The sequence below is a fragment of the Lampetra planeri genome, chromosome 30 (genome assembly GCF_965212315.1).
Source record: "Lampetra planeri chromosome 30, kcLamPlan1.2.h2, whole genome shotgun sequence".
NCBI classification, from domain to species: Eukaryota; Metazoa; Chordata; class Hyperoartia; order Petromyzontiformes; family Petromyzontidae; genus Lampetra; species Lampetra planeri.
Window position 1 is genome coordinate 10,656,856 of NC_136136.1, and position 19,537 is coordinate 10,676,392.

At 46.8% G+C, this 19,537-nt stretch overlaps 1 protein-coding gene across 2 annotated transcripts in view; it reads right to left on the reverse strand.

Moving 5' to 3' along the window:
• LOC144728964 (homeobox protein Meis1-like) overlaps positions 1-19,537 on the reverse strand; it is a 253,698-nt gene that overhangs the window by 33,789 nt on the left and 200,372 nt on the right. For both annotated transcript variants that reach the window (XM_078608760.1, XM_078608759.1), the window contains exon 9: positions 14,483-14,559. In XM_078608760.1, coding sequence (XP_078464886.1) covers positions 14,483-14,559 — 77 coding nt within the window. The remainder of the gene's footprint in view (positions 1-14,482; positions 14,560-19,537) is intronic.

A 19,537-nucleotide genomic window follows, 5' to 3' on the forward strand; every position in this document is an offset into this window, starting at 1 on the left:
ACTGACGTTTTGTTTTTTCTCATGTAATGGAACTATTATTTTTTCATGTAATTATAAGACACGAAAAGATAACTTTTTTAATTAATCTATTTTTGTAAAAATTTTAATTCATTAATGGTGCTGAGCTTGGGAGTACGTACGCGTCTGACATCCGCATCTTTGGGTGTGGTGCTAATTAACAGAGTCTTCAGAACCTCACCTACCCGGATACGAGGTGGCCGGTAGATGGCAATATGTCAAGTAATGTTGACGACATCGCGTGTGTGAGTTTGTCTCGTGATCCACTGGTTTAATCCCACATGAGATCTACCGATCACCGTCTTCTAAGTACTAATATTCTGGGCTGACCGGGCTTTTGCCAGTTCAGGTCCAGAGCTTTGGAACAATCTGCCACCTTTGCTAATAACACAAACGTAGTCGTCAGCTACAGCTAAGTCTACGTCTTGAAAACTCACCTCTCTAAACTGGCTTTTACCCTCCGCTAGTTCTGCGCATGTGTACCCAGTGCAGGTTCTGTTAATTTCCTGGTTTGCCATGCACGGTGGTGGCGCATTGGTGGGATCTATGGATAATATGCGCCACTTTGGAAATGTAAATTATTATTATAACGCGACAACCAAGGCCCTCCTGGAAGAAAAAAAAAACCTCTTGAAACTCAATTGATTCTGTTTTCGAAAAATCCACGACTCTGTTTATGATTGTGTGCGTACAGGTGTGTGGGCGAGTGTAACGCCTTCTTTTATGTTTCGCACTGCAATGCATTCAAATAAAACACTCGGATGTCACCCGGAGTGATGACGCATTTGTCCACAAATCGCCGCGATTTTAACAAAAATATTTTTTCATAAAATTGTTCTCGACGACTTGGGAAAAAGAAAGAAAAAAGACGAACGTTGAAATAAATTTTCATTTCAGATACATACAGGCTTTGACCAATTTGTTAAAGTATGATTAAATGAAGGCACTTTCATGTAAAATGATGAAAGTATTTGCCTGGTGTTGAAACATTAATTCGAACACTGTGTTGTTTGCTTTTTTTTTTGCTAAAAAAATTTAAAAGCCGCAGAGCTTTTTAAAAATTATAGTCTGCCCATTTAAAATTATGTCTGCATTGTGGCTTTTTTCTGCCTAAAAGGCACTTTTATATTCATGATATACTCAAAAAACATGGAGCAATGAATTTCAAATATTTTCACAACGCAGGGGCCGAAAGCCCACGTGGGCACAATGCAACGGCTTTCAATCCGCGGAAAATAACCGCGTTTAGTCCTTGACGTTGAGCACGTGGTATTACGAGGGGGTGATCGACACGCTCCACGCGGGGAGGGGCGAGTTTGACCCCCCTCCCCCCGCACAGAATAATTGACTGATTAATGAACAGTGAAATTTTTTTGGGTGGTGTGCGGGCCACAGACGGAGTTCATTTGTATCTCCGATTAGCTACGTACGGTGCGAAAGAAGTTCAACACACGTACGTACATACGTACGTATCTAAGCAGTTGCGTGTCGGTGACCACCACACATTGCACTACTTCAGAATCATAATCTTTATACCGGAGGAATCCGATGAGCTGTAAAGCTCTTTTTCACAGATGTGTGAACCAAGCTGTACCGTGTGTCACGAGGTAAGTTGGGCCCCAAGTTTTGACTTCGATTGATGCCCTTCATGACCGGGTAAGCACCCTGTCTCAAGGGAGGCGCGAGAATGCCACGTGTATTGTATCATCGTTGGGGCTGTTGGAGGCGAGGGGTAAATTGCGTCTCTGCTAGGGGTGGTGCAGAGAGGAAATAGCGAGCACAATGCGCTACGAACCCAGCGTCCGTAGTTTAATTCCAGCAGATGTCTAACATCAGTGGTGAGTGGTCCTTGAACTGGTCCTGGGCATACCACCCGCTGCCCTCGCCTTCACCAACCCAGAGTTAGAATATTTGTTCATGCTGGAAAAATCCGATTAGCTATAAAGCTTTTTTTTTACAGTTTAACATGCAGGCTCACGACTCTGGATGTTGCCTGATGAGGCTGGTTGTTGTAATTACCGGCGAAACGTCGTACTCGAATTGTAAATGTTGTGGGATTGCTCTCCAACACGCTGGTGTGCTGGACTCGTAACGAGTTGCCATGTTTTGGTTACGTGACAAACCTTACTAATTGGCTGTGTCGGGTGGTGGCGGATTTCACGACACATTTATATATGTACGCGATCTAACCCCCAAAACACCTCTATCATGACTCTTCTTCACAGATGTCCAGTCGGGGCGGGTAAGAACTTTACAACAAAAAATAATACAGACACACGGCATGAGTGCAAAGTATAGGAAAGGTAAACAAATCACTTAAAATATACAAATAAAAATAAACCCACACTGACCAGCATGGTGAAGTCTGGTCAAACAGCCCCATAAGTGACACGGCATGTGGAAGCCTATGACGAAATTATTCATTTGTTTTACCTCCTGAGACTAAGGGGAGTTTGCATTGAAGAAGAATACAAAGAAAAAGATCCCCCGTATAGACTTGAATAGACTTTTGGGCCAAGTGCTGTCAGCGAGCAGCACAAATGAATTCCGGTACGGCACACGGGGGGCGAGTGGCCAGACCCACGCCCGGCCACCTTTGTCTCCCTGGTGCTGATGTTAACACACCGCACCAGGTACTCATTTCAGGCTGAGTCAACCTAGGGGAGGCTCAGGACCGGTTCAGATATTCGCTACTGCGATCATAGCACAAACTCGCACGCACACACACATATGGGCGTACACAAATATGCAAAGAAAAGGACAAAGATCACCCATAGAGCCTTAACAGACTCTAGGGACAAGTTCTGTTCGTGAGCGCCTATGAAGGCACAACACACGAGGAGGTGGGTGGCCAGGACCACGCCCGGCCGCCTTTGTCTCCCTAGTGGCGATGTTTTACACACTGCACCAGTTACTGATTTGAGGCTGAGTCCACCTAGGGGTGGGGGACCCAGGATAGGTTCAAACCAGTTACTGGTGTCGGCCATGAGCGGAATCGACGCTGCCGCTCCCCACAACACATACGCACACACGGCAGCGTGCGCACGCACTACAACACCTGCACCACCTACACCAATTAGCACACACGCACTTGCACGCACTTATCCATGCAGCCAACTAACCTTCATGCATAGGCAATTACAAACAACTTAATGCATTCTCGACATATTCCCATTTCATTACACAGCACATGTCTGTTCCTGCAACATTGTCTCGTGCCATTTGATAAAATTAGTGAAGCGGCATGCGCAATTTTAAACGTGTGAAATTCATTTGTGCCGCAAATTAAAGTACGCGATGTACGTATTTCCCCTTCCCGAACGGATTTTCTACTTTGCAAAAACATCAATTTTGTTTACAGACGTAACGCAAATTGATACCCGGCGAACTTCAATCAGGGACACGTCTCCCGAGTCCCGGCGTTCACACGTAGCACCTGGTACTCGTTTGGAGCTGAGCCAACAATAGGGTGGCCCAGCCCTGGCTCTGGTACCAATTGCAAGTGGTGGTGAGCATCGCGGATAATGTGTCCAGGATTTGCATTGGCTGGGTTTCATCTCGCGTCTCATCACGAGATGAACAATCCCATTCAGTTCTCTCGCACAGCAGCGCGACCCTTCGTGTTCGCAAATGGCCCCACAGAAGAAGACATCAGAGAGCTACCTCTGAGACCCCTTTAAGCGACCTCATGTCCACAGAGTATGGGATACCACTTTCCCACCCTCCCTACCGCGGATAATATTTTATTCCTCGCATTGCTGTCAAAAAACGACATTTCCTGCTTAATTCTCCGTGTCGAAATTCACCAAAAATAAGTGCACACCCCAAATTTCCACGCGATGTGTTTGTCGGGTCCACGCTCGTCGGTGGCCAGGCTGAGACCATCAAATCGCCGCACGTGAGAACCCGGTTCCAATCAGCGGTAGCTGCCTGGATTCGAACCCGGGGATCTTAGCGTCTGCCAGCTTCTCTGATCTATTCAACAACCCGATTACCTTCGTCCGCTTCGCCCCGCCCACCCCCCCAAAATAACGTCCTTACATTTCTTCGCAGCCACTGGGGCGACTGGGCTTGAAACAATACAACTCATTGCCCAACGAGCGAGAAGCTCGTTATGTATGCCTGGAGTGGGATCCGTGGGTCCCAGCGGCGAAGGCCCCTCGCGCTCTGATGCCGTCCCACTGTTGGTTCTCGGGAGTCGCCCGGCCGCCTCTTGTGGGGGGGAGGGGGGGAGGGGGGGGGCACGTGAACGGCTCTGGCGACGTCCACGCTGGATGTTGTTTTCGCAGCTGCGCGGCGATTTGCACCGGCGGCCGGTTCTCCCTTCGTAACGTCCTCCGTTTAGGAAGCGGTCGGGGAGGGCATTTGGGATTAAAAGCGGATCAAGTCGCACAACATGGCTGGCGTCGTATTTCGCGCCAAGACAACCGCCCCCGTCTAATGGATTTCACACCAGAGCAGACTTTGTACGTGTATTATTATTTTCTTCTTTCTCAAAAATGAAAGCCCAATTGTGATGTTGGAATGAATTCTAGGTGCAAAAAAGAAAACAACATTTAGGGAAATCTCACAGCCAGCAAGTCTCAGATCACACTACTACTTGAAAGAGAAACCACAGAACTGCTTATGGAGACTCATTATGGGTTTCTGGAGCACATTAGGGATGATATAATAAACAATTCGACCTCTGTTCCATATTATCACGTAAAAATAGCATATTTACGAGTCAATCAGCCTGCATTCTTTTCAGACGAATATTACCCAGGGCATTTGTTTGAACAAGGGAGCTGCAGACTTGGTATTGACGTTTTGGGTCTCATCGGCAGCAGTCAGGGCTTTTGGAACCTCATTTGCCAGTAAAAAATATGATAATTGTTTTTTACCCTTCTATCTGGCAACAAAACTGACACCTTTTTTACAAGGAGTCATGTTTGCATAGACCACAATACCTGCAGCCATAATGTTTGCATTATAGACCACAATACCTGCAGCCATAATGTTTGCATTATGGCTGCAGGTATTGTAGTCTATGCAAACATGACTCCTTGTAAAAAAGGTGTCAGTTTTGTTGCCAGATAGAAGGGTAAAAAAACAATTATCAGTCAGGGCTTATTGACCACGCAGTGCCGGGATGTTGCGTGGAGACAGCGCACCACGCTGCTCCCACCCAACGCTCGGCGCTCATCCATGTGCCAACGGAAGGAGGCACTCAATCACCACGTATCAATTGTCCAATGCGTTCAGAAAACATATTTTCAAAAACTAGACGAGGAAATTTAAAGCCATCGGTAACAAATGGCTACGACGCTTGTCGCACCGACTACGATCGCCGGTACGGGAATCTAGATGAAGAAAACAATTTCCCGTATGCATGAATATTAAACTTATTTTACACCACCGTACGTAGCCAACCATGCTAATCAGAGGTGCTGCATATTACGCTTTAAAAAAACTCAGACGGAATGCGATGTTGTCGAGGAAGCCTTTCCGTAAGCGCACCTCCCGTTTTTTATTGTGGTGCGTCCTGGCTAGGAGTAGGTGGTGCATCACCTTGGGATTACGAATCTAGGCGAGGGGGGGTTAGAGGTAGACGGGTGAGGGACACAAGCACGCCGCTTCGGTAAGCAGAGGGCGAGTGAGGCGAGGAGGGAGGCGAGGAGGAAGGCGAGGAGGGAGGCGAGGAGGGAGGCGAGGGCGGACAGGTCCTATCTGGACAAACGCCCGACACAAGTGCCCAGCATTGTCAGGCGGACACCGTGCCCGCCTGACAACGCTGGGCGGGGCGGCAGCGATTGGAAGTGTCGGGGGGGGAGGCGGAGAGGTGGGAAGTGGTAAGCCGGCCGTTATAAGTGGGAAAATCACAGCCCAAGGAGAGGGCGCGACCCTCCCCTTGGGGTGGATTAAACCACTGGCCGGGAAGTCGCAGATACGGATCTGTTTCACGCGGCGCTGCGTTCGCCGTCTCTGACCTCTCATGAGCAACACAATTCCAGGCCACTGCGGAACTGAGCTACGGACCTTCTGGTGTGGCTATTGCCTTTTCAGACGGGACACATTTAACAAGGGCATGCCTGGGTTGGCGCACAGATAGCTGCTGCCGTGCCCGTGGCAGAGGGCTAAGTTCAAATTCAGGTCAATCGCCGGACGTTAATCCAGGTTCTCTTGTGTCGGGGAAGTTTATGGCCTCAGATGGGTCACGGATCACCAGTTAAAGCAAACACAAATTGTGTTGTTTTTAGTGTAACTGCAGTGACGTGCAATGCAGCCGTAACAGAAGAAGTATCTGAACATGTGTGGTGATTAATAAGCAACGAACCAGTCTCTACGTGATGTGGAGGAGCCCCGTTCAGCTTGAGTTAAGGAAGTGGTTCTGAAGAGATGCCCATCTGAGTCAATCTGAGGCGTCTCTTCTGGGGCTCTACAGACTTTGAGTGGTCTGGAAGTACACTCCTCACCACGCTCATAATGGGGGGATGTAGTTTAACACGTAGGCTTTATGGATGGGGGTATGTAATTGGTGATTTAAAAAAAATATTAACCTGTGATATATAGACATATATAGTAGATTCTCGATTATCCACGGCCGCGGGTTATTCAACATCGTGGATAATCCAAAAATAATCAAACTCCACCCACTGTCGTAAAGATATGCAACTACTGTACTGTAGTGGCGATCACGTGGATTTCAGATTAATCGGAGCACATATTGCTCCGTTTAAACACATGACTAGTAATACACATTTCCAATAATAACAATGTATAACTGTTTTAGATGATTCAGTTGAGCTTAAGGGAAAATCCATGAGTCATGAAATTACGTCAAAATCTCAGGTGCGCAGTTAATCCGCAAATCGGAGAAACCGCACGAGGATAATCGAGTCTCCTGTGTAAATGTCTGTCACTTAAAAAAAACAAGCAACTTTGAACGCAACCCCTTCACGGCTTTCATCGAATCGACTGTTTAATCAATCTGTGATCCTATTAGGCCTCGGTTCCAAATCGCCGGTCACTTCCTCCTTCAGCTGCTGCTGGTGCTGCTATCAGCTGCCCGTGGCTGCCCAGCGTCAACTCAATCGCTGTTGGCCTAACGCGTCCGATACCCGTGAGCACTCTCTCACGGTATTAGCGGAGAACACTCGGCGGTTGGAGGGGGTCACAACAATGGTGAGATGCAGGTTGGAGAAGCAAACGCAGTGAAAATGCTGCCAAGCTCCACAGACGTGGGGGCGTTGTGAAACAGATACAAGTCGACTTTTAATGAATACGTCACAAGTCTGATTCGAGGGTCACGATTCGACGATTCAGATGTTTGTGGTGGTTTGTTTTTAGTTTTAGAGTCCCCGTGGCGCGTGCGGAAACTACGGTATGGATGTATGGATAACGTCAGTTTTATATAAACTAATGCAAATTGGTATGTTTTAACAACCAGGCTTTCGCTTACCAAATGTGATTGATAATTGATTATTTGGGTCAGTTTCGCGAAAGCAAAGTGTGCATACTGTAAAGCCTCCTTCCACCCGACATAGTAAATTCAAATTGTATTAAAGCGCTGTCTCGCACTCGAGAAGGCAACTCAACCTCAAGAAATAATAATAATGATGATGATAATAATCGTAATAATATGTCCCGGCCAGAAACAAACAACCGTGCAAAATTAACACAAAAAGGTGCCTTCTGTGATGGCCACCGCTGAGACTGCGAAAGAATCTCGTGGGGCGAAACGTCGGACACCGTATCTAACAGCACGCGGCACGACCCGAAACCCTGCCCCTTGGGTCTTCTGGACTTTGTTTTCCAACGGCATTGTTTTGTTTTCTTAAGCCGGCAACACACAATTTCTAATTTCTGAGTATCGTCAGCAAAGTATGAAAACAATTATAATAGGTTTTACCCTTTCTGCCAATAAAACACGTGTTAAGATGTTCAAACACCAAATGCATACCTTTAACTTGCATGTTCACAAGTACATGTGGTTAATGCAAGACTTGATTCATTGCAAAAGGTTTCTATTTGGTGTTTGAACTTCTTAACACCTCCTGTTTTATTGCCAGAGAGGGTAAAACCTATTCTTATTCATCATAATTTGATACTGGCAAAAAGGTCCCATGATGTAGCTGCTCACCCCAAGCTATAAATGCTCTGATAGTGGCATTGTCTTTGTACTGTTTGACTTTTGGCGTTCTCTGCTCTGACACTGGTGGTGAGACTAGGCCCTAAAGAAGGCTGTCTCTGGTGTAGGCCAATCAGTTTCAAAGACAATGCCAAATCATATCAGAGCGTGTTTGTTTTCATGTCCACCACAAGTAGTGTGCTCAATGCAACTTGATTCCTTGAAAAAGGTATCTATTTAGTGTTTGAACATCTGTTTTCATTGCCAGAAAGGGTAAAACTTTTCTTATTTTCGACACTTCGATTATGGCAAAAACGGTCCCACGATATTGTCAGCAAAGTTCGCCCCTCTTGAACAACTGTCGCCTGGATTTTCATCCCGATGGACCCCTTCCACAACCGGGCAGCATCCTGAAAGTCCCACGTCGAAGTTCTTCGGCGCCGCATGCTCCCGCGTCCCACAATACTATCGCACCGTTTGAGCGGCGAGGCGGCCGTAGGAAGGATCCCACAGCGATGCCGTCGCGTCGAGGAATCTCATCGGCCGGGTTTTGTGCGGCCGAATGCACGGCGCGCGGGCGCCTTGTCACGTTAAACCCCGCTCAAAGCAGGGGGGCTATTGATCCGTAATTATGCCCCATCCTCCGAATAGGCACTTGGCCCAAGCGCGGAGCTCACCTCGAAAGGGAGGGGAACACAGAGCGGCTTTTTAGAACATTGCTGGGCGAACGGTGATACACCGCAGGGGACCTCTGGTAATACACTTTGCAAGCCCCGGGGAAATGCGTAATCACTGCATAAAGGGTTAAATTAATCCAATACAAAGGGATAAAGACAGCCCCATCCGGGAAATGAAGCATTCGCAGAGCTCGCTAATCATGCGAAGGGGGAAATCCACCGCTTCGCATACCCACATCAAACACAGGCACGGGCAGCATACAAGATAGTGCAGTTAAACACGCACAGAATACAAAATAGTGCAGTTATACACGGACGATGTCTGTGCATAAACATGCGTACATGTATCATCATCAGCAATGACGTATCCACTGATAGATGAAGGCATCCACAGGCCTGCCGCCATCTCCAACAGTTCCGTGATGCTACGATGTGTCTTGTTCACCCTCCGCTTAGCACGGTTGGCTACGTATAGTGCGAAATAATTTCAACTTACGTACGTACACACACACACGTGTCTCCATTAACCCCTCTCCTTCCCGGTCTCTCTCTCGGGTGTGATAACCCCGTCTGGCTGGAATTCTGGTGCCGGTCTTGTCCATCAGCCATCGTCTCATTCCAGCCATGAAGTGTCCTGCCCATGTCCACCGAGTTTTTCTCAACCAAACTAAACTATGTTTATTTTACCAGGTGAGATCCACTGGGCTATATAGCTCTTTTTCAGAAGTGACATGGCCACAAACGATAGCTCAACGAAGTGGCTTATCATGTGGAAATGTAGAGCAATCAAATACTCTAAACGCACGTTCTAAATGTGAATGGAAAAACCGGAATACCCGGAGAAAAATCCACGCGACCACGGGGAGAGAGAGAGAACATGCAAACTCCAAATATACGTGCATCAGGGTCGGGATAAAACCTACGACCTCCTGAATACCGGGCGAGGTAGTTAACATCTCGCCACCGCTGCGATGTTTCCGATTCGGATTTCTTCCCAGATCCACGTGTTCTTCAGTCTGTCTATCACTGTAACTCTCAGCATGAATCTCTCCACAATTCGCGCACTCTACAGCTTCTGCTCCATTTTCTCTTTGTCAGTGTCCGTGTTTCCGACCCGTCTGTCTTAGCTTGTAATTTGCACTGACGGAACACCTTCTACAGGTATATTGTTACCGCTGCCTCTCACTACCCTCCAATTCGCTTGCGTCTGCCTCTGCATTTCATGACGTTAATCCCAATCCACCATTGATAATGACGACCCGGGTATACAGGACTCACGCTGTTTTGTTTTTCAAAATTCATTGTATTACGTGCTTTTTGTAACTTAGCCAACATTTTCCTTCATCCAACTTTGCAGCCTTTCTCTGTGAAGTTCTTTAATAATTATTTGCAATTCATGGGAATTTTATTGTATTGTGCTTTTTTCATCAGCACCTAGAGCTCACAACTCTTTCAGCCTGGTCCAGTCCTTCACGTTGGTCGTCCAGGTTAGCCTTGGTCTGCCTCGTCCCCTCTGTACTTGCACTCTGCCACCCAGCACTGAGTTTGCCAGTCTGTACACTCTGCCACTCAGCACTGTGCTTGCCAGTCTGTAATGAAACATTACATCACCACCCCACTGCTGTTTCCTTCTTTAGACACAAACTCTTAATTAACTTCAGAGTAAGATCTCCACCCCTGGACTCCCACGTGGTGAGACAAAGGCTGCTTCGCTGAACTGAATCTACACACTAAAGTTTTCAATGTGATGTCAGTCATGAGTGATGCAATTACATTAAAGTATACCACTCCCAATGATTTAATGTGGAAATAATTTATACCTCATTTCACATGCAGTATTACAACTTTATTACGGCGTTATAAATTCCGAATAATTAGTTAATGCTCTTAAAGTTTATGCGTTCGACTTTAAATGGACTTGTGTATTACAACGTCAAGTGATAAATTTTAACATTACGGCCTCCGCATAATGGTGCGCCGTTCGAACTGCTGTACATCGTACGGCAAATGCGGCCACCTCCCCCACCGATGGACAGGTAAAGATAGGCCACACTGGGACGGCGCTTACCCGTGCTGAACTATGGACGACAACGTGACGCCACGGCCCACTTCCACCGTGATACCTGTGGGTGTCTATGTGAGGCGATTGGTCTCTATGTAAGTACTACGAATCTCCGCGTGAGTCTGCATCGACCATTCGCCCGCAGTGTCTCAGATGTTCGCCGTGGGGTTCTCCCGATGCCGTCCACTGGATCGCTCACCAACCGCGGCGGCGCGAGCTCACGCGCATCGCTGATCTATGCCCCGACCACGGGGAAAAAGCAGAAAGATTCCCGTCTGGTTGACACGGAGAGAAGCTCCCGTCATGCATTTATGACCGTTCTTGCTAGAAGCCCTGTTTTGGAGATCACTGTTGGTCACACTTTAACACGGCTCAGCCAACACAGTGTACTTCCTGAGTTGAGGACAATGGGACACAGAGAGTAGCTGTCAACATTCACACGGAAACAGATATTGCCTTTAACCTCTCTATAATTTCATTTTTTGTATTATTTATTGTTTTTAAATTATCTGCCCTAATGCACTTTGCCACGCAGGGCCACAGCATAGCACCATGTCGCATTTTACAATATAATTAAAATAGCGCTAAAGTTCAAATAACTAATATATTTTTCATTGTAAAAGCTTTCTATAGAACATGTTTATAGTCACGAAGTGTATCGCTAAGAAATCACAGCTATTCTGGTCTCAATCTCAAAACAAAATACAACCTCAGTGGTCTACAACTTGGGCAAGCACAGTCAGCTTCAAATTAAACTGGGATAAACAACTGCTATGTGATAAACGAATCTGATACGGGACAATCCTGCAGGGAGACGCTGCTGACTCCCCCCATCGTATCGCCCAGTAAATATCTTTTATCTGCCACGCGCAGAACCCTCTTTATGCAACGAGGGAAAAAAAGATGTACGTTTCATGCCATCGCGATTGTGGCTTTTGTGTCATTATTTCTGAGTATCATTGAACTGAGCGAAAATACTCTTTTAAAACTGCTTTTTGTCATCACCATCATCATCACAAGTGAGGGTTTTTAAACACGAGGAAGCTTCCACGGTCTCCGCGACGGCACGGGACATCAACAAACCTAAAGGTGAAAGAGAGTGCAGAGTCTGAGAGCTGAGCACGAGGCCCTCCCTGAACAGGATGTGAATCACCCAACAGGACACAATGGAGACAAGACAATAGGGGCTGGCAGGGTGGGATCCCAAGTCAGCTGAACGGGTTGTGGTCACAGCCAGATAAAACCCGCGTCTCTGTTCCCCCGGCCTCTCACCGCCTCCCGTCCTCTCCCTCGGCCCTCCAGGAAGGACCGCCCCTTGTCGGCGGACGGCGTCCTCATTTCCCACGGCACAGAGAAGGTCCGACACGACACGCATTGTCGTTATCACGTGTGACGGTTTGAAAAACACGCGGACGCTTCCACGGTCTACCATGTGCGTGCGGCCCGCTGCACCAACAATGTGAAGGTGACAAGAGACTCGGGATGGCTGAGCACGGGGCACTGCCATCCCAATTCATCAGTGGGGAAGGAGGAAAAATATATAATATTGAGTCGGATGGCGCAAAAACCCACGAGCTTGGAACCACGAGATCTACGGGTTCATAGAGAGAAAATCCTTCTCGCCAGCTTCATGCTGATTATTCTTGCACAGCCAGAGGAATAATCATAATTGTAATAATAGATTGGCTCATCTCATCATGCTAATTGAGGCACTGTCTGATGGAACTTCAGTGGAATTGGTTCATCTCATTCCTATTGTTTCTGCAGTTTCGATACAATCGTCATCAGCCACTTTCTATCTACCTCTGGATGAAGGCCTCCCCACACTTCCACCATCCCTCACGGCCCAGTGCTCTTTCCGTTCATCTCACTCCTGCACGTGAACCGAGGTCACCGCTCCATCTCCACGGTGGCCGTCCTCCTGGACGCACTGTTTCCCTTGGCCGCCACCGCATCTCCGTTCTGGCACACCAGCCATCACTGGAACTTGCCAAGTCCCATTTTTCTCTGCTTAATTTTCAATACGACGCCTCTGATCCGTGTTTCCGTGTCCGTCTCTCGGCGTAATTTCCCGGCATGCGCCTCCCCACCACCCTTCTTTGTGTATTTCTAGATTTGAAGCTTTCGTGACTGCAAGGATCCATACTCTTTGGTTTTTTCAGTAAAGTCACCTGAAGGCGGAGGCTTGTGCTGCCTCCGAAACGTCGTGATTTAATTAATTTGTTTTCTTTTTTAACCTATGTGACTTTTTTGTGTACTTTTCAGGTTTTGTCCCATTTTCTGTGTCAGTGTTCAAGGCCTCTGATCCACGTCACGGCTGGCAGTGTGCACTGGTGGAAAACTCTCTCTCTCTCAGAGCCATCGGTCCACTATTATTCACGATCAAGTTCAACTTTCCGAAGGTGCCTCTCACTCCGTGTTGCTCTTGCTCTCCTCTGTACTTTGTCGGCTGATCCCATTCACACTGATGAAACTTTGCAGGATTTGTTGCAGCAACTGCCCTAAGGCACGCGCATTCTGTGGTGTTTTAAGCCGTGTCCCTTTAAATGTCATTTTATTTTGTCCATTCGCTTTAATTTTACTCACGCTTTATTCTGAAGTCCCAAAATGTTTTGTAACTTAAAAGGAACTTTTTTCAGTGGGGCAATTTCGGGCCATGTCCAAAGGCACAATGTCACATACCATTTAAACTTCCACCGAAAAGCAGACCTAACGACTTGACAACCATTTCCCCTTTTGTGTTTTGTTTACTAGGCCAGGGGATTTTCACGTCACCAAAAACACCTCTAAAACCATTCGCAAGGTGAGTTTTTCCATTCAGAAGTTTGACTCCGTTAGGTCAAATATATATAAGGACATTTTGCTTATGAACACACTGGCAACATTACACAATTTCCTCCTGGTCCTGACATACGACAGATAGCTTTATTGTTAGTGGCAGCACACGGAGCCACCCGTTCTACGTCCACTCCACATAGCCGCGATCCTGCTCGTCTGACAATGTCCCCTCACACACACGCATGCCATTGTCCGATGGCTGAAGTTGGATCCCAGCCAACGAACTCTGAAACCAGAGGCAAGTGGCCTGACCGCTGGGCTACGCAGCCACCGCAAATGCGACCACGAAGATCACTTTAAACATAACAACAGTTGAGGGTTGTCAGGATCTGTCACTCCCACTCAACCTTAACCACCGCCTGCGGTGTCACAACTCCACCCGTAACTGAGGCATGGATTATTGCACCATGTTCAATGTTACGCGAGTCGTGGAAGCCACTGACGCAATGGAGCACTGCGTTCATCACAAGCACTCACGCACGTGCGTTATGCTAAACGTGTGCGTGTGTGTGCGTAGTAATGATCGCGTTTGCGTGCATGTCTGTGGGGTTTAAGCTGCAGTGTAAATGGTTAAGGTGGCCTAATCAATAACACGGCCCAACGTTCAACTCTCATGAGCTGGTGGTCAAGATAAGGCTGAGGAGTATTGTAATATGCATTGCATTGTGATGGTCACATGACACGCATTCAAGGGACGCATGTCATGTGTGTATCGGCACGGTGTAGTGGTGCTGTATCGGCACGGTGTCCCGTGACACTTTGTGCTGGGCTCCGTACCAGTTGTTGACCTGCAGGATGGTAAGCCCCGTGTCCTGAGCCAGCTGCTTCTTCTGCTCTTCTGAAGGGTATGGGTGCTGTGGAGAGAGGAGGCGCACGGTCGGGTTCAGTGAGGTTAGGCGCTTGCACGAGCCCTGGCCCAATACCTCCACACGTCGTGTGCGCGTTCACGCGGCGATGGCGAACTCAAGTCAAGGAGATTTCCTGCTCAAGGGAGCTCATCTCCTGCTTAGAGGCCCGCGCCAGTGGTGGAAATTCTCTATTGCTTTGGCGGGGGTGAGGCTATCCGTATGGTGACCAGGCTGATTTGACGGGAGTACTTAATACTGCGAAATACCCAAGGTTAATAGGACAACGCATTCATGAATCTAATCAGGACGAGGGGTCGTTGTCATCGGAACCAATTGGGCTTCAGTCACTGGGTACTTGCTATGAACTGCAGCGTCACAGTGGCGAGATGTTAACTACCTCGCCTGGTACACAGGATGTCGTGGGTTCGATCCCGATCCCGATCCCGACCCTGACTCCTGTATATTTGGAGTTTGCATGTCTCTCTCTCCCTGTGCTCGCGTGAATTTTTTTCCGGGACCTCCGGGTATTTCCATTCACATTTAGAAACATGCTTTTTAGAGTATTTGACTGCTATACATTTCCACATTGTAAGCCACTTCGTTGAGCTATCATTTGTGTGCCAGGTCACTTCTCAAAAAAGAGTTACATAGCTCAGTGGACCTTACCTGCTAGAATAAAAAAAAGAGTTTATAATTGTAATTGTTCGTCAGATATTAATTAAGGAAGCTTGCAGGAACAATCACTCGGTATGTTTGTAATGCAACGATACACCCCACCGCTACCCCCACTCCCCTCTCCGCCCCCGGGTGCTCAATGAACTGTCACGATTAGCACGAGTTGGCTACGTACGGTGCGAAAAGAAGTTCAACATCATATCTACACGTACAACCGTCACGATTACGAGGATCAAATCGATCTTTCGTGTCTAGTTTACTCTCTCTCTCGTGTGTGCTGTCTGCCAAAGACGAATTGTACATTCATCAATTTAGCAAATACGCTGCCTCCGATTTAAATATCCTTTTTCGCGTCTATCAGTCCAATTTCCAGCATGCGCCTCTCCACGCTTCGTTGTGACACTTTTCAGCTTTTGTTCCATCATCTATCACGAGAGTCCTTGCGTCCTACCCTAAGTGTCATCAGGGGCAGGCGGCATGCTCCGCCTTGCGTGTTCGATCGTGTTCATTACATCAGCGTAAGTGCGCACGAGTGTATAAGTGGTGTACGATTTTGCATCGTCGATCATAAATGATCAATTATTGCATTGCATGATTCGATGCAATAATGCGGGCACGGGGAACCTTTCAAGCATAAGAAACAAGGGATAATTATCTACGTGTCTAATCATCAACGTCAATGTAATAATTGTCACTCTCAGTTTGAGAGACCACAGTCAATACAAAGCAGGGATATTAATCAGCAGCACCGTGACCATTGCTGGCATCAGCGACATCGTGACCATAAGTCGTTGTCATCACCATTATCACTGTCACTGCAATCATAATCATCACTCTACAATGAACGGCTGTGTAACGATTATCCCTCGTTGACTTCATTGAATGAATTGCCCAAATTGGGGGTGTCAATTAAATTGAAGTGATCGATTCTTTCCTTTCTTTTGTGGTCCTGCAGGGTTCACGTGAAAGCATTACACACAGTGAAAATAACACACATATGGTCCAACGTGTGTGTGTGTGTGTGCATAGTGATCTTAGGGAGTGGTATTGTAGCGGTTATCACGATGCACTACGAACCCGGCGACCCGAGTTCGATTCCTGCTCACGGGCAACATTGGTGATGAATATTTGAATCGATCCTGAGCCTCCCCTAGGTCGACTCAGCCTCAAATGAGTACCTGGTGCGGTGTAGAAACTTCGCTACTAGGAAGACAAAGGCGGCCTGGCGTGGTGTTGACCACCCATCCCCTCGTGTGCCGTGCCAGCCGGCCTTCATAGGTGCTCGCTAACAACACTTGCCCCAACGGTCTGTGAAGGCTTTATGGGGGATCTGCATTTATGTCTATAGTGAGCATGGGATTTTGTTGTAATCAATGAATCAATGCAATATTTACATGCCCTATAAATACAACCGTAATCATAATGAGCAAAACCAGTTATCAATATTAATACACGCTCACCAGCATTACTATCATTAGCATCGCACAATCGTCACCACTGGAATCATGTCCATCGTCATCATCATTATAATCGTCGTCGTCGTCATGCTCTGGATGGTGGAAGAAGAAGGTTCATGTCAGGATCTGTGTTCGTGCTCAAACTCGGTCAGGACCCCTGGGCTTGACGCACATCACGTGGGCAGTATGGGAAATAATAAGCGACACTGACGCGCGCACACACGCGAACACCTACACTCAAATCCCTTCCGCTGCTTAATTACAAAATGAACCAAAGCTAAATTAACATCATTTCCCATTGCTACATCAGCGAATATTAATGTGTGCCAAAATTATGCAGCAATGAAAATGATGAGTTCTGCTTTTTGATGTTTCCCAAGTCTGTGAGATAATATTGGTTTGACTCCATTGCGATGTTGATACCTCCACGGGGGTTTATCGTACCTAGTGAAAAAAACATCGACACTTACAGCACCGACGTTATCCGAGTAATAACAAGGCACTGAGGATGTTAAGGCATGAGCAGAGCGGAGCAAACACACCGCAAGGAGTGAGGCGGACTGTGGTTTCGCAGAACCCTGACGGATAGCACACGGAGGCCTTCATCCAACAGTGGATAGACAATGGCTGATGATTATAAGAATATATTTGGCTTGGAACACGCCATACAGAGAATTACTCGGAGGCGTGAGGAACCGCAGACAGGCGGGAGCCAGCACCGAATTTACCCCAATGCTCTGTGGTCCTCTATATATTAAGATGCTATATTCTTAGGTTTTTTCGGTAAAGTCACGTAGGTAAAAAATTAAAATTAATAAAAGTATTTTATTTTAATTTTATTTTACTTTTATTAATTTTAATTTTAATTTTTTACCTACGTGACTTTACCGAAAAAACCTAAGAATATGAATCCTTGCAGTCACGAAAGCTTCAAATCTAGAAATATTAAGATGCTATTGGCCAATGAATACTTCAGGAGATTCACGATTCATTTTTACGCACCTCATATTTTGTATATACGGCAGTGACATTTTTCCCATGAGTGCTCGTTCTACATATGTAACTTTACCTGGTGAATTGCCGAAATGTTTTTTTTTATAATAATACAAAGTATAATGCGCATTCCATCCTATTTATCCCAATCCGCAATGCATGAAAAACAGGAAACAAAAACAGAACCAAGGGCAACCGACCAAACTAGAGAGGGAAGGCCACTTTGAAGAGATGGGTTTCCAAAGCAGACTTAAATATTTCTATCTACTCCGATTGCCTGACCTCAAGTGGCAAGGCGTTCCATAGTATGGGTGCCACGCTAACAAAAGCCCGATCACCAAAAGAGTGCAATCTAGACCATATTTGTCAAACCTGTGACGGAGCAGCACTTGCCATGAGATCGAGTGATTGAATGGATTACGGTGACACCTCCTGCCCCCACCCCCCATCCCCACCTTCCATTACAAGTTTACAAGTTCGATAGCTGTTGGTGTAGATCAGGGGTCCTCAAACTACGGCCCGCGGGCCACATGCGGCCCGCCGAGGACATTTATCCGGCCCATGGTCACTAATTTGGCTGCGCTTGTGAGCACTAATTGGGCTGCGCTGGTGAGCACTAATTGGGCTGCGCTGGTGAGCACTCATTGGGCAGCGGTGGTGGGCACTGATTGGGCTGCGGTGGCGAGCACTGATTTGGCTGCGCTGGTGAGTACTGATTGAGCTGCGGCGGTGGGCACTCATTGGGCTGCGCTGGTGAATGGGTTCAATGGGCCAATTGACTGGACTTGCCCCCCAGGCCTAAGCTGCCAGCCCTCCCCTGGCTGCGCTTGACTGGCTCTCCCTCCCTCAGCTCCCTCACTTGCCCCTAGGCTCCACTCCCAGTGATATTCCTGTGTACTGGGGATGTACTGCGATCTGTGAACAAAACTGCAGGTGTAATTAACTTTTTAATGGCACCCGCACCAGTGTGAGCCTGGGGTAAAAGCGGAGTTCCCCCAATCAGACTGCATTGATGGGCAGTGCAGTCTGTATGTCTCTGTGTGGGCAAAGTTATTGCTGGTATATTGTTTTTGTAGCGCTGTATATATATTGGTATTTTACTAATATAAATTTTGACTCCCTAGGAAACAATGATGTCAAAAAAGAGAAAAATTGACTCGGAGTGTAGGATATTCAAAGAACAGTGAACTTATGATTACTTTTTCATGCAGTACAAGGAAAGAGCTGTGTGTCTGATATGCCAGAATATAGTGTCTGTGTTCAAAGAATACAATTTACGTCGACACTATGAAACTCAACATAAAGATAAATATGATTATTTGGTCGGAGAAGTGAGAAAAGATAAAATATTAAAACTGAAAAATACTTTAACAACTCAGCAAAATACTTTTGTGAAGCAGAAGCAGCTAAATATTTCATCACTGTGAGCAAGTTTTCAAGTTGCCAAGCTAATAGCGTGCACTGGCAGACCGTTCGTGGAGGGAGAATTTGTTAAAGAATGCCTTCTTTCTGTTGCCAACGAGATGTGTCCAGAGAAGGCCGATTTATTTAGTACAGTGAATCTTTCAGGACCTACACGTACACGGAGGATTGAAGAAATGGGAGACAATTTCCATCAGCATTTGCAAAACTCCACAAAAAAACTTTCCTATTTTTCCTTGGCACTCGACGAAAGCAATGATGTTCGTGATTCTGCACAACTTCTAATTTATATTCGTGGGACGAATGACTATTTCGAAGTCACAGAAGAGCTTGCTGCACTGCAAAGCATCAAAGGAACAATTACAGGAGAGGATATCTATGAAAAGGTTTGCCAAACTGTGAATGGTTTGGAGCTGAATTGGGCTAAACTAGCCAGT